Here is a 14,331-nt window from a genome sequence, read left to right as displayed (position 1 = left end):
AGGATCTCGCTAGCCTCCTGTCTCCTCTTTCCTGACAGTCACGTTCCTGATCCTTTCTTCCAATTCCTGTTTGAGCCTGAGGCGCATTTGGTGTGCTGACGTATCGTATCCGGCGCCATCGGCCCTGCATGGTTCCTTGAAGCCTGACTTGAGCTCCACCTCCGCTGCCCATACGTCCACTCATCTCCACGCTCTTTTGCGCAGGAAGCGGGCACCGCAAGCTTCCCAGGTGCCGTTACTCAGACGGCATACGGCCATTCGCATGCGCTGCACCATTTGGTGGTAACAGGGCACCAGCCCCCTAAGGCGAACAAGGAGGCTCCTCGGCTTCTGCAGGGACTGCAGCCCCGAGGCCAATATGTCAGGCCCATTTCGCTTCAACCAGCAGTCGGCCCAGTCGCCACTGTATGTAGACTCCAGACAGTATGGGATCCATCATGAACTGACGATGACGCAGGGAGCGAGCCGCATCTCCCTTCTCTGCTGGTGGACAACCAGTGTCGTATAAGACTAATGTTAATCGCGCCAAGACGAAGAAGTGGGTGGAGGCGAAGAAGAACGCATATGATGGCGATGACTGGGGCGACTACGACGAATACGACGAGTATGGGGTAGACACAACCCCTCCCCCGGAACCCGCACCGCTTTCGAACCCGCGGTACCACGGCCAGCGACCTCCATATGACGCGCCGTCGCGGAGTTTCACAGACCCCTCACAGCAAGCGCCGCTCCCTAGAGCACGCAAGAACTCGTTTGACGCCGGCGAAGAGCAGCGATCCTTCTCAGCTTCTATACCCCACCCCCAGCAGCAGGGCTATGCACAGCAACCACAGGACGTGCAGCCGCCGCCGCTCCAGACAAGCGGTATGGGGCGTGAGATCACAGACAGCTCACCCCAGAACCGGGACTTCAGCCCGTCTGCTATGCCTCAACCGCTGCAGACACGTCTTTCGACTGGTCCTGCTGATGTGCAGAGCCCCCCGGCGACCACCCAGTTCCCTCCGCGCAAGAGCAGCATAGGACAAGGCAACGCGCCGCCTGGGCCAATTGACTTCATCCCAATTGATACGTCACCTCGAGAGCGTACTGGCAGCCAAGACAAGCCCCTGCCCTTCATCAGGCCGGCGGACATCTACAAGAGGGTGGAAGAGGAGCGCAGACGAGAGTCAATGGAGTCACAGTCGCGACCTAGCCTGGACTCGCTTTCAGCTCGCCCAAAAGACGATCCGACGTCACCAACATCACCAACTGCAGACCGGAGGAACTTGCAGCCTCTCGAGACGGTTGCTGAGCGAAAGAGTGAATATCTGCCAGACCTGAATGTTGGACAACAACAAGATGGCAAAGACGACCCACAACGACCGCAACACGATCGAGTTCCATCTGCGCTCAAAGGCATTGAGACCTTCGACAACGACTTCTGGTCCAGCGGCCCGGACCTGCAGGCACCTGCCAGCCACGCGCCTGTTGTGTCACCTCCCCAGGATCAAGGTTTCCGTTCAGTAGTCGACCAGGCTTTCACTCGCAGCGACGACCAGCGCTCAGTGCCGCCCACACCCATATCAAAGGACTCTGACTCCGACCTGAACAGGAGTAACACTGGCAGCACATCTGGGATCAGTCCTATCATGAGTCGTGTGCCCAGTTCGGCAACGGCAGCTTTGAAGAATCGCGGCCTTGGCGATGGTAGCACACCCGTGATTGCAGAAGAGCCACATGAGGCAGGGACCACAGTCTCCAGGCCAACCTCCGATAACTTACCTCAGGCAGTGCATTCTCTTCAAGGCCATACGCGCAACGTATCTAGCACCTCTCTTCCACGCAGCGGTTTGGCGACACCGACTCGAGGTGACAGCCCTGCACGCTCGCCCGCGTTTGGCCCGCAAACGACCTTGCCAGAACCGGAAACTGCTCAGATTGCGACGGACAGTTCTAATTCACCGGATGCTATGGAAGGTGGTCTAAGCGGCCCTCACTCTGCCTACGCTACACGTGAAGCAGACATCGCAACAGCCATGTTGAGCAGTCCAGTGCGAGCAGCCCCCGAGCTCGGCGCTGCAGAGAAGCAACTGCAAGACGCATTCCTCGAGTCACACAATGCGCAATCACCCATCAGCGACGCACTATCACGAGACCGCTCAGAGTCACCAAGCAAAGGTCGTGTACAGGCGCTGGCTGGCAAGTTTGGTGAAGTCTCGCACTCGAGGCGTGGTTCGACTCAGTCCAACATCTCCAGGAACAGCGTGCAGTCATGGGAGCGAAGTCCAGATAACTCACGTGCGCCTTCACCGACAAAAGGGAGCCCAGGGAAACCTGGTAGCCCGAAGAAAGAGTTCAGACCACACTTGCCTGGTGGATGGGAGTCGTACGCTATCACGACACCGGCACCTCTTGATCGATCCGAGACAGAGAGAGGACTGGGTGTGGAGAGGAACCCAGGCCCGTCAGCACTTGCTCAGGTTGACCTTACTGAACCAGATCGAGGCCGGGGTGTAGAAATGGACAACGCTTCGTCAGCCCTTGCAGATGTCGACCTCACGCCGACAACACAGAAACGTCAGGTTACTGAGGTTGAGCAGCCTACTTTCGACCCAATCTCGGCGCTCAAGGATGCTGGAGCTGCCATGACCGAGTCTTTGCGTACAACGGTCGGGTTGGGTGGTTCGACAGAGGCTGGCCAGGAGCAGGGCCGCCGTTCTCACGGCGATGTGTACATGTCTCGCCCATTACGCATGGATCGTTCAGAATCTGCGGTATCAAGCATACCACCGACACCACCAGCGAAAGACACACCCGCGTCGGAGTTCCTACCAACGCCGCCTCTGAAGGAGCATACCCCGGAACCTCTCGCCAGACCTGAGCGGCCAACTATGGCTCCGCAGCTTAGCACTGATCCTTCAGCTGATGATCAAGAGAGCGACCGTCTACGCAAGGAAATTGTCGCAAGTTTGAGCCCGTTGCGAATGTCCACGGTCTCGTCTTCTGATCTGGATCACAACACGCTTCCCCCAGGAAGCAAGGACGCCAATCGTGCTAGCTCGATCCTCGACAGCTATTACGCCGAATTGGACAGAGATTCGCCAAGAACCTCAAACGATCTGAACAGAGACATTCCGGAGCTGGCACCGTTGAAATCAGCATCTTCAGCACACTCTGCGACACCCCAGAAGCCGGCAGGCCTTAACCGATTCAGTTGGGAGGCTAACAGCCCCCACATGACACCTGAGAAGCAGTCCCAAGCTGCGGCTGTTCCAGAGCCTACAAAGACGGTTCAGGCAGAAAAGAGTACTTTTCCAACGATCGAGCGAGAAGTAGAAGAGGAACAGCAGCAGTGGAACGAGGGCATCCCCGAGGATCCATACTTTGGGCCGGGTCATACTTTTACTGTAACAAAACCAGAGCCTATGACGGAGGCGGAGCTTGCAACCCGGGCTCCTACTCCTCCATTGGACACTGGCTCGTCTCTGACCAGCCCACCTACACGCGAACAAACTAGGTCACCCGGACTTCACATCGTTAACTCCGCGCTGGATCCTGAAGCTGTTGATCTACCCCCTCGCTGGAGCGCAGAACACTCTCCTCAGCCACCAAAGGAGGTTGAGAAGGAGATTGAAAAGGATTCTCTGCCACCACAGCAGCTCAAGGAACAGCAACAGCAAGAGACGAACCCAGCAGTCTCCGCTCACACAGCGTTGACTGGTTCTATCGAAGCACCTGAATCGTCTGCAATACACGAACCCGAGACTAAGTCGCCAACGTCACCTAGGTCTCCAACGTCAGACAAGCCTCTAGGAGCTCGAGAGATTGCGACCATTGGCTCGACTGCTGAGCGTATCGCTACTTACAATAAGACTCGCGACCAATGGGCTACTACTGACCATGGGCTTAGTGACTGGATCACTGCCACTTTCGAGGCAGACCCAAGCCTTGCCACGCAGAGTGCGCAACCTCCTCCTCAGCCAAGACCACAGTCAGGAACTTTTCGTCATAAGCACACTGGATCTCTCGCTATGCTCGGCAAGTTCACGGGTTCGAGCAACAGCCAGCCTTCAGGTAGCGCATACTATGAGCAGTACAACTCGACAGCTGCGCACGTTCCTGCCTTGTCGAACTCTCCAACTGCAGGACCGTCTAAGACCTCTTCAGGCTTCCTAGGCCGGACTGCAAGCCACTCGATCCAGACCCAACAAATGCAAGCTAAGGGCAAAGATCTGCTACACACTGCTGGTGTGCTGAGTGGCAAGGGCATGACCAGCGCCAAAGGCTTGTTTGCCAAGGGCAAGAGCCGGTTCAACCGTGATAAGGTAGAGAAATAATCTTCTTCTTGTCCACCTTCATTCACCCTTGAGGCGATGACACGATTGCACAACAACCATTGTCTTTTTTGTCCCCCCAACAAAAGGATTGCGACATGTAGCTGGATAAAGTTGGATAGAGAGTCCTTGATTTTGAATATTGCGATCTTAATGGGCGTTTTCGATATCATGATTTTGTTCTAGGCGTACGACATGTCCGGTTCTGTTTGTATGGTGTGTCACTTCCTTTCTCGGGTAGTCATAATGATCGAAATGTTAACCCTAGTTCTTCTTACACCCACAGTCCAAGTGCTGATTGCTATGTGACGTAGGACTTGGCGCACTCTCACAAAGCTTCCAGAGAGCTTGAGTCGGTGTCGACCCCGATCACGATTGAACATACCATGATCCCATCTTTTACGACCACCGACAATCCTGAGGAAACGAAGAGACGACGCCGCTTCTCATCACCATTTCGTCGCTCAAGATCTCGACCAAGATCAGTCAGTGCAACTTTCCCTAGCACTACCTTGCTGGTGTCCAGTACATCGTTAACTGCAACTCCAAACGACATACCAGACATACCGAAAGCTTTCCAAGGCCGCCCGCACTCGTACCACGCCCCTGATCTGGGCATGCACCCTGCATACCGAGGCTCGACCGACCAATTGACTCCGACGTCTCCATCACACGAACGGGGTCGCACAAATGTACAAGCTTCGCTAGCGAGGTCAAGCTTTGTAACGGAGACAGAGGTTCGAGACGATACTGTGCCCCCAGTACCTTCTATACCGACCGGCATTGATAATGAACGGCAAGGGCGACGCAGTCGAAGTTGGGGAAATGCAGGCCTGATGCTTCAGTCTGCCATACGACACACAAGACCACCAGCCAAAAGCTCGAGAAGCCTAGGGGCCAGTCCGATCATCACCCAATTCGACGTCCCTGATAGAACAGGCGAGCCTGCGCCACATGCCACTGAGGTCTCACCTCGCGGACCCTGGAATGACGATGAACATGGCAAGAACGACTCACCACGGACCAGGCACAGCTCACCAATCACGAAGGGGCTGTGGATGGGCGACACTTCTCCAGTTCTCTCGAAGCGCACGCCGACAAAAGCTGATGAGACGGAGGACGATGGATTTCATCAGCCAGTGCTACCAAAAGACACTGATGGCACGTTGGCACCAGCAGACTTAGTTCAGCTCTCTAAGCATCACGACGAACCAATCGATACCCCACCGAAGAAACTAAGCAAGAAGCTCGAAGGTGAAATCCTATTTGACACAACAAAGCAGTCACCAACAAAGTCACCTTCTTGTCTAGTAGAGGGATCCCAAATTCCGGGGCCAGGAACACTACTCAGCACTACCAAGAGCAACGATAGCAGCAACGATCGAGTTGGAGTCAAAGAAGAAGCTCCTTTGCCGCAAGAGTTTGTGATGCAACTCTCGGGCGAGATCAGTCCTTTACTCCACTCATCGAAGGCCTCGTTGCGCGAAGTCTCTGATGACGAAGGCGAAGTGTTGAGTCCTGCTGGAGCAGGCCTTACTGGCGACCAGATCGAGCAACGGTTGAAATGGGAGACCGAGGTGATTGGTGGTGATGTCTCTGACGATGAGGAGAACGTGTTAGGTCTGAGGGATCAGCGGCAATCTAATCTTTCGCACACGGTTGTCACAGACAAGGATGATGAGCAAGCTGGACGCAAAGCTCAAACTTTTGGTGCCACCACTATCTTCGACGAGGATGATAGACCTTTGAAGTCCTCCAGCCCTGAGGCCGGCTCTTCGCATATGATCACCAGAATCCGACAAAGTAATCAAGCAAACTACGAGACGAAGACAATCGGCGTTGGCAACGTGTCTCCGACAAGCGATCATGCAGGGCCCTCTTCGACTAGGAGAGCATCCACTCAAGCACTTGCTATGCAGTCTGCACTTGAAAGCAAAGTAATCGGGACCGGCGATGTATCACCAGTATCAACACGATCATCTGTCCTCGTCGCCTCACCGTCGAAAGTGTTTAAGGACAACGATCGCGAAATTGAGCATGTTGAGGAACCCACAACATCCAGCATCGAGAGGTTTTATACTGCTGGCGTTAGTTTTGATCTCGAGCCTGCGAGAAGCAAGCCATTGGAATCAGATGCAGGCGAAGACGTGGGGGAACGGCCTCGTATTGAGAGATTTGAGACAGCGCAGGAAGGCGTACAGGGGTCAAGCGAGCTGACAATCCCAAAAGTCAGGCACCCAGCAAGTCGTTATGCGACTGTCCTGGCTTCTGAACCTGTCGTGTCGTACAAAGAGTACACCGGAAGCTCGTCAAGTTCGAGCGTCGACATGCTCGAGGCGATCATACCTCAGGCACCAAGCGGCGCTCTGACCCCGCAGCGAGCTGAGCGGGCTGACATGCCCCAAGCCGCGACGCGTCGAGTCTCGGCTTCTCAACTGCAAGTCGTCCACGCCGTTGAAGAGTATGCTGCATCTAATTCGTCTCTTGCATCATGGGATCAGGACAGTAACGCCGCTGATGCGATCTCCGAGCCGGGCGCGGTCGTCGAGATGATGGACGAGAGCGACCTCGTTACTCCTGTGGCGCAGGTGCCAAGGAACGCTGCTCATCATGGACAGCAGGCTGACCAGGCTGGAAACTTCAAGAACAATTCATCCTACGCGGCCTCCAATGGATACTTCAACGAACAGTCGGTGTCCGATTCCGTGCATCAAGGACAGCAGAACCCGGTCTCGACGTCTAATATGACGGTTCCTGAGCGCTCAAAGTCACTACTATCCATCATATCTTCAGCTGTCTCGAGTACCCCAATATCTCCGGCATCAAGCAACGCAGGAAGATCAACCCCCTCGACAATACACCGGATGCAGCGCGACTTTTCCAACGCCAAGAGGACCAACCTCATGGAAGTACAGATCCCGGAGGAGCCCACGTCAGCCAAAGACGACCAAACACCAACAGCCAGGCATGAGGACTATGATCTGTATGCCGATCACAACGGTGTGGTCAAGGATGTACGCGATAACAACGGTCAACCCCTGCGCCTCGCAAGCACATCGAGTGCTGCTCCTACGCAGCTTGCACGAACGACAACTGGAGCCTCTTCTATTGCAACGGCACCGGATGTGCAAGACTCGCCTGGCCGGAGGTACAGTTTCGAACGTCCGATGAGTTTCATCTCTGGACCTCAGGATGATGATGGAAGGCCCCAAGATCAAATCAACCAACCCTTGGCAGGCTCAATAGCCGCGCCCCCAATTCCACCTCAGTCAAAGCGAAGATCGCAGCAGTACCCTCGCACCACTTCTGGAGCTATCTACTCGAATTTTGAACCAGTACAAGATACCCATTGGCCACCTGGTGAGGTGACTTCGCAGCCGCCAGTCCAATCTGTGCAGCCACCAGTGCACGAACCTGCGCCTGCAAAGGTTGTTCGCCAGCCTACACGCTTCGTCCCTCACACCCATGAGGACGAAGATGAAGATGAGGAACCTGCGCAACAAACACCAAACCTCCCACCACAGCGAACACCGCCGTCAATTCCGTCAGAGAGGCTAGTCGCTGACGGACAACCACCACCCAATGGTATCCCTCAAGACCAACATGCGCAGGACCCTCGCGTAGCGCAGAACCCTAATATTCAGTGTAGGAGTGTGTCTGCTCCTTTGCAGCGAATCTCAATGCCTGGTCACGACCCTCGTGTTATTAGCCAACCGCTTGGATCGCCTCCTGCAGGACCTTCGATGGGGCCAAGAAATGAGTTTGAGTACCAGCAACAGATGATGCAGCTTCAGGCGAAGTACCCTCGTTTCCGCGGTGCAGAGAGTCAGGCTCTCAACGTGCAACAACCGAGCCCAACTCAACAAGGTTTCCAAGCCCATGAGAAGTCATCTTCAAAGCCAAGGTTAGCAGCAGCCATGAAAGGCATTGTCGGCGGAACTTCGCCGAATGCGCCAAACGTTTCTAATGCACCACTCGCGCCTTCAAGCCTGGCTCCTACTGCGCCACCAACTGAAGCCAGTAGAGCCGAATCTTTTGTTTCTGCAGTCAGCAGTATGTCGCGTGAGCCGACTACATCAACTCCTGGAGGACAGCCTGGCATCGTTGCAGGCCCGCAAAGTCCTCCCAGTCTCGGTGCGGAGTCGCACTACAGTCATGTCAGTCAAGGCTCGACGCAAGTGCAGCCAGCACAGTCTCGACATGACCTCACCATGCCAGCTATACCCGCTCAATATCAAAGTTTTCACCCACAGCAACAACAACATTCGCAACTTGCGCCGCCGCAGCAAAGCGGACAGTCACAAGGCTACCGTGCTTCTACGAGCGCTATACCAGACGCCGGAAAGAAGAAAAGGTTCTCGGCGTTCACTGGCCTCTTTGGCAAGGGCACTGCAGCTGCGGAGCTACAGGGGAAGTTCAAGATGTCAAGAGAAGAGAAGAAAGCACAGAAGGCTCAGAGGCATACCAGTCAACCTGTCTTGCAGTCTCCGCCGACCAAACAATGGCCTCCGCCAAACATGCAGTTTATTGCCCCTCAGCAGCCTAACAATCCACCCGGCCAAGGCCTTCCTCCAGCTGGACATGCAGCACAAGCTGTAGATCCACGGTTTATGCCCTCCCATGGAGCGCCGCATCTGCACCCACAGGGCGCGTCGGGTATGCACCAACCGCAAGGCTTACCCCAAACGCATGCCCAGCCGCAACTGCAGCCACAGATGCAGCAAGGATACCCACCGCAGCAGCAAAGACCAATTGCGCAACCAGATGAAGGCTCTGCATATCTGAGGACAAAGCAAATGGCTGAAGAGCACCAAGCAAGGCAAACAGCTGGTCAACCACCGCGACCAGTGTATGGGAATCCCACCTCAGTAGGCTCCGTCCCGCGACCATCAAGCGAACAACCTCACCAACCGGCTCGACAGTCATTCCAGAGGCCGCCACCATCCAATGGATACTACTACCCAGAGAAACCTCCGCCAGAGCAGGGCGCCTATATGTCTTCTCAGGAGGAGCAACAACAACGGGCTTTGCAATTGAGACAGCAGCAGCAGCTTGAAGCAGAAAGACGACTTAATGGTGGACTTCCACCGTCTCCAGGGGAGCAAGGAGCGTATGGCGCATCTGCAGCTTCACGTCAACAGGCGCAGCAACAACAGCGACCACCTTCAATGGAACAGGGAGCATACGGCGCTTCGCAAGTTGCACGTCAGCAAGCACTGCAGCAGCGACAGAAACCCGGCTTCGAGCAAGGAGCTTATGGAGCTACACATGAGGAAAGACAACGCTTACAACAACAAGGCAACTACCCTCTTCCTGGCCCGGAGGCTTTTGGACGCTCTCAAATCCATTATGATCAGATACAACAGCATGGTCCGCCGCAGCGTACGCATGTCCCGCCACAACACGAGCGTCAACAGATACCGCAGAATCACCACCAGCCAGCTATGACAAGAGAAGAACATATGAAGCAAGCTGAACATGAGCTAGCACAACACAGGTGGCAGCAGCAGCAGACTCAACTCCGGGAATCCCACTTGCAACAGCAAGCTCAGCTCGCTCAACAGCAGGCTGCCAATCGAAGTGTTTCTGGACCACTTTTGAACCAGGCTTCGCCTCCTGCATCGCCGGTTGGGCAACGACATGTAAGCTCGCCTGTAGTTGAACCTCAGTACGATACACCTCCAATTCCCGGGGCGTATGGTCATGTACAAGGCGTCTTCGTCTCCCCTCTTGACCAGCCGCACGCCTACACAACACCGCACGATCAATTTCGTCGACAGGAGTCAGATCCTCATATGCAACCGATTTCGCCTCAAGTGTCTGCGCCTAATGCTCGCCATCACTCGGATGCCAGTAGCGTGTCGGTGGTCTCACCTATCTCTGGACCTACACCGGAGCCTTCTGCAACGGGACAAGCAGCTGATCAACGTCTACAGAAGCCTAGGATGCCCAGCATATCCGAAGTACACCAGCAAGCACCACCTCAAGAACGACCGTGGCACATGAATTTCCCGGCAGGTACTACTGAACAAGACATCGTTCGAGCTCGTCAAAAGCAATTCTTCCAGCAGCAGTTTGCTTCCCAGCAGCAGGCGCAGGCAGAAAGGCATGCGTCGTCACCATCCCCACGTGTGTCGCCCGATAAACAGTCGCCGCCATTCTCCGCACCTTTCCAGCAGTCTCAAGAACAGGGTGGCGGGTTTAGAGAGGTGTTGCCGCGAAAGTCTCCACAGCCATATGCAGCGCCGCAATCCGCACCACTCGATCGTCGTAGTCCACGATCCTCACAACAGACACCATCACATCCCAATGAAAGCGCAGGGTGGCCCCTCCATTCGTCACCCGGTCTAGCAGGCCCGCAACCGCCTACGAACGAACCTCACACTCCAAGACACCCTGAAGACTTCGACCAACGGCCGTCACATGTCGAAGATCCACGGCATACTGCCTATGATCACCGGCGATACGAGCCAACGCCGCCAAACGAAAGCCAGCGTGTACCTCCACCCAACCAGCAACCCCAGTATGATGAAAACGTCCCCGACGAGGCACCTCCATCGTACGATGGCCCTGGCGTGCCTAACGACGGAATGGAGAAGAGCAACCCAGATCGTCCTCGACCACCGAACATCATAACGGCACCAACCGATCGAGGTCGCCAACAGGATGGCCGACCGCGCCAGGCTTCCCTCGGGCTCATGCAACATCCTCAACCTGCGTCCATGGCCGCGTCGCCTCAACGCACAGCACCAGACATGGGCGCCGAGTCGCTTCGCCGCCAAATGCTCCAACAAGAAGAGCACGCCCGCATGGAGCGCATTCAGCGCTCGCAAATGCAGGCTGTCCAGCGACAGCGCGAACAGCAAGAACGCGACGCTGCTCGTGCACGGGCACAGGAGCTCGAGCGCAGTGTTTCTGGTGGCGGCAGGGTCGGCAGTCTCCGGAGTGTCCGTGGCAGTCACAACGGTGGCACACCTGGATGGGAAAGGCGAGGGTTGCAGGGCGGTAGTAGTCGCCCTGTGTTTGAGTTGCCTGCGGTAGAAGACGAGGAGCCTGTTATGCGGGCTACTAGTTTTCCGGGGCAGGAGTGGGTGCCACCCATGTATGTCGATGATTGAGTGTTCAGCACAGACTATCTACACACGCATGACTTGCTGATATTCTTACTCACTTGTATAGAAAGATTTGAGATTTTGGTTTCTCGGATCTTAGCGACGCATCACGCTTTGGCATTTTGATTGGATACCCCTCCTTTCCGTACACATCTATATTGCATTCTTATCAGTTCAACGTACATGTAGCAACGTTTTGTATAGATCTCTTTGGTCGAAATTCATAATACATGCATTCGTATCTCGACGTACTGCTTTTGCTTTGTCGTTGCCTTCTCTGTTTACAGTTCGTGTCACTTGAACCCTTTAATCGTTGAACCATGGTTCAAAGCAGGCTGCTGGCCATAGTTCCAACATCGAGCCTTCTTCAGTTCGCTCATGTTGCACCATACAGTTTTGGGGATGACTCAAGACCCACCGGAATAACGACTGTTGGTGAAAAGCTGTGTGGTTCTGTACACAACTGCCTGCACCGACCCATGGGACTCGTCCCATTCGATAAAAAACAGTGAAAGGCATACATTTTTCTCGGATACATGTATTTCTTCCTTTCTCGTCTTTTCTCATCCATCACTCTCCACTGAAAAACTTACTTCCACCCTCGCAATACTTCCACGAATATCTCCACGAGCACACATCAAAATGTCCAACGTCACCTCTACACTGGCTAAGCGCTTCAGCGCCCGCACCATTCCCCTACCAGTCATATCCACGCAGTACGCTGTATTCTCCAAGCCCATTGATGTCGACGCCATCAAGCAGCGTGCGACGGACTGGGAACCTACAATCGATTTCACGGACCTCAAGATGAGAAGCACAGATCAAGGTTGCGACGACAACAACGAGCCAGGGCTCGCACACATGGTCACGTACAGTACCTCTGATCCTGGGGCCAGCTCTCCACTGCTGCTGAGCAGCGCACTGCCGATTTCAGTCTCTTCTCTTGCGGGGAATGCGGCGACGACCTCCACCCCGGATCATCACGAGAGGGCTCGACACAACACTGCAATTGCTGGTCTGGAGTTGCGAACGGAGTTGACTATCTCTACCCTGCATCACGCAATCGAAGTTCAGCAAACCACTCCCGCCCCTACCGTGGATGGCACGAAGTTCAAGCCCTGGCCGTACTCACTGCCAAAGCCACTGCAGCCAAAAGGGGGTACGACGTATGATCTGATGTACGGTGAGGGCGTTGGTGTTGGTGATGGACAGGTGGGGAAGATGAGGATTGGGGTGCTGCAGAAGGTGTTGTATGGGGTTCCGGGATCGGGCGAGAAGGAGGGTGATGGCGAGGAGGGGCATGAGGGCAAGGGCAAGGGCAAGGGATTGTGGGAGAAGATTGTGTGTGGGGTGCAGGAGGGGGATGGGAAGGCTGGGTGCTGAGTTGGGCAGTGTTGCTTATTTGTTATATTGCATGCTCTATGAGGCTTGGAAGTGGAGGACCTCCTGGCGTGTATATGCGTCTCGTCTAAGGTCTAGGAACTCGCGCTATTTGTTCGTTTCGAGCTAGAGCATGGATTGTTCTGCCTAGTTACTGAATGCTTTGCTTTGGCCCAGAGGGCTTGACGTTCATGACTTTGTCACTGCTTAAATGTGTAATTTGGAGACTAGCTCACATCCTTTCTACAGTCGCCAAGTTTGCTGTGTGACTAATACCTCGCCTGTTTGTGAGACCGTCGCATTTGGCCTTTGATCTGTTTGTTTTGGTGACACAGTCTCAGTTGCCGTCCAATCATCAAGCGGACGTCGCTAAACACGTGAGCTGCAATGCAACCTGCCTCCTGCTTCAGCCTCAAACCTTGGCTGCTGCCTTCCAATGGGAAGCTCCCGCGTTCTTCATTTCCATGGTTCACTTCATAGCACAACAAACATCCTCTAATATTCTTTCGCTTAACATCCCCGCAAGTATTCATGCGCATTGCGAATAAGATGCGTAGTGAAGCTCAGCCTTATGCAAGGACGACAAAAGGACCGCCCCGCAAGTCGAAGTGAAGGCAGCCTTGTCGTTCTCTGTTCACAATAAAAAGAGCCTGGTCCTCGCCGGCAACACGACTAACACGACGTTCCGCCGTCTACGCTCAACCATCGTTTGTACGACTAAAACCCACCGCAATACCACATCATGAGCGACAGACGGAAAAACGATCACCACCGCCGGTTAGACTCTCCTAGTCGCACCAGGGATGAAGACGCGGATCTCCAGTTCGCCTTGAACCTGTCTGCTGAGCTTAATGGGGATCCGGGTGGACATGCAGAGGCAGCTGCCACCGCAGCGAAGCGGCAAGCTGAATACGACGACGACTTCGACTTCGCTGCACAGATGCAGTTCAACGACGAAGGAGAGACCAAGGCTAACAGTCGTGCATCCTCATACCTTCCAGACGTGAGCACCCCATCTCTCGCAGTCCCACGACCAGGAGCCACCGATAACACGGAAGTCACAACCATCGAGCCAGAGACCTCCGTTGGGAGAACATTCAAGTCACTTGAAGACTTCCAAGACTACCTCAAGGCGAGCCAATGCACTCATTGTGGCGAAAATTTCCTCAAGTGTGAATCAGACGCGAGCAAGTTTTTCCAGGAATGGTACGAAGGAAAAGATGCCCTCTCGTTCCTCAGATGCAGGACCTGCGGGATACCATCCTGCATCGCTTGTCCGTCTACCGCCTATTCTAAGCGATCCCTGGCTATCGTTGGAAGTAAATCAGTATCCTGGTGTTGCGAGAACAGTCGACTGTTATTGATCTGGCTTCTGCTCTGTGGCTTCGACATCTGTTATTGCGAGACCAAGGTCAGGAGCGTGAAGGAGAATGATGCAGCGAAGCAGAAGGCTGAACCACCACCAAAAGTCGAAAGCAAAGGCAAGGGAAAGGCCAAGGTTGGTCAACCAGCTCAATATAGTGGCA

At 54.7% G+C, this 14,331-nt stretch overlaps 3 protein-coding genes across 3 annotated transcripts; all 3 read left to right on the top strand.

The window, feature by feature from the left end:
• The first annotated feature begins 169 nt into the window (after positions 1-169).
• On the top strand, positions 170-4,590 carry BU25DRAFT_412104 (uncharacterized protein). The gene is made up of 2 exons (XM_033706718.1): positions 170-405; positions 458-4,590. The coding sequence occupies exons 1-2, from the start codon at positions 359-361 to the stop codon at positions 4,314-4,316; spliced, it is 3,906 nt and encodes a 1,301-aa protein (XP_033560032.1). The 5' UTR covers positions 170-358; the 3' UTR covers positions 4,317-4,590.
• Positions 4,509-11,749, top strand: BU25DRAFT_104662 (uncharacterized protein). Its single transcript, XM_033700272.1, has one exon. The coding sequence runs from the start codon at positions 4,700-4,702 to the stop codon at positions 11,429-11,431; it is 6,732 nt and encodes a 2,243-aa protein (XP_033560031.1). The 5' UTR covers positions 4,509-4,699; the 3' UTR covers positions 11,432-11,749.
• On the top strand, positions 11,750-12,854 carry BU25DRAFT_104663 (uncharacterized protein). Its single transcript, XM_033700273.1, has one exon. The coding sequence runs from the start codon at positions 12,068-12,070 to the stop codon at positions 12,806-12,808; it is 741 nt and encodes a 246-aa protein (XP_033560030.1). The 5' UTR covers positions 11,750-12,067; the 3' UTR covers positions 12,809-12,854.
• Positions 12,855-14,331: the final 1,477 nt, after the last annotated feature.

This window comes from Macroventuria anomochaeta (assembly GCF_010093625.1).
Source record: "Macroventuria anomochaeta strain CBS 525.71 unplaced genomic scaffold BU25scaffold_23, whole genome shotgun sequence".
Lineage (NCBI taxonomy): Eukaryota > Fungi > Ascomycota > Dothideomycetes > Pleosporales > Didymellaceae > Macroventuria > Macroventuria anomochaeta.
The sequence above is the reverse complement of the archived record's forward strand: the minus strand, read 5'-3'. Positions and strand labels throughout refer to the sequence as shown.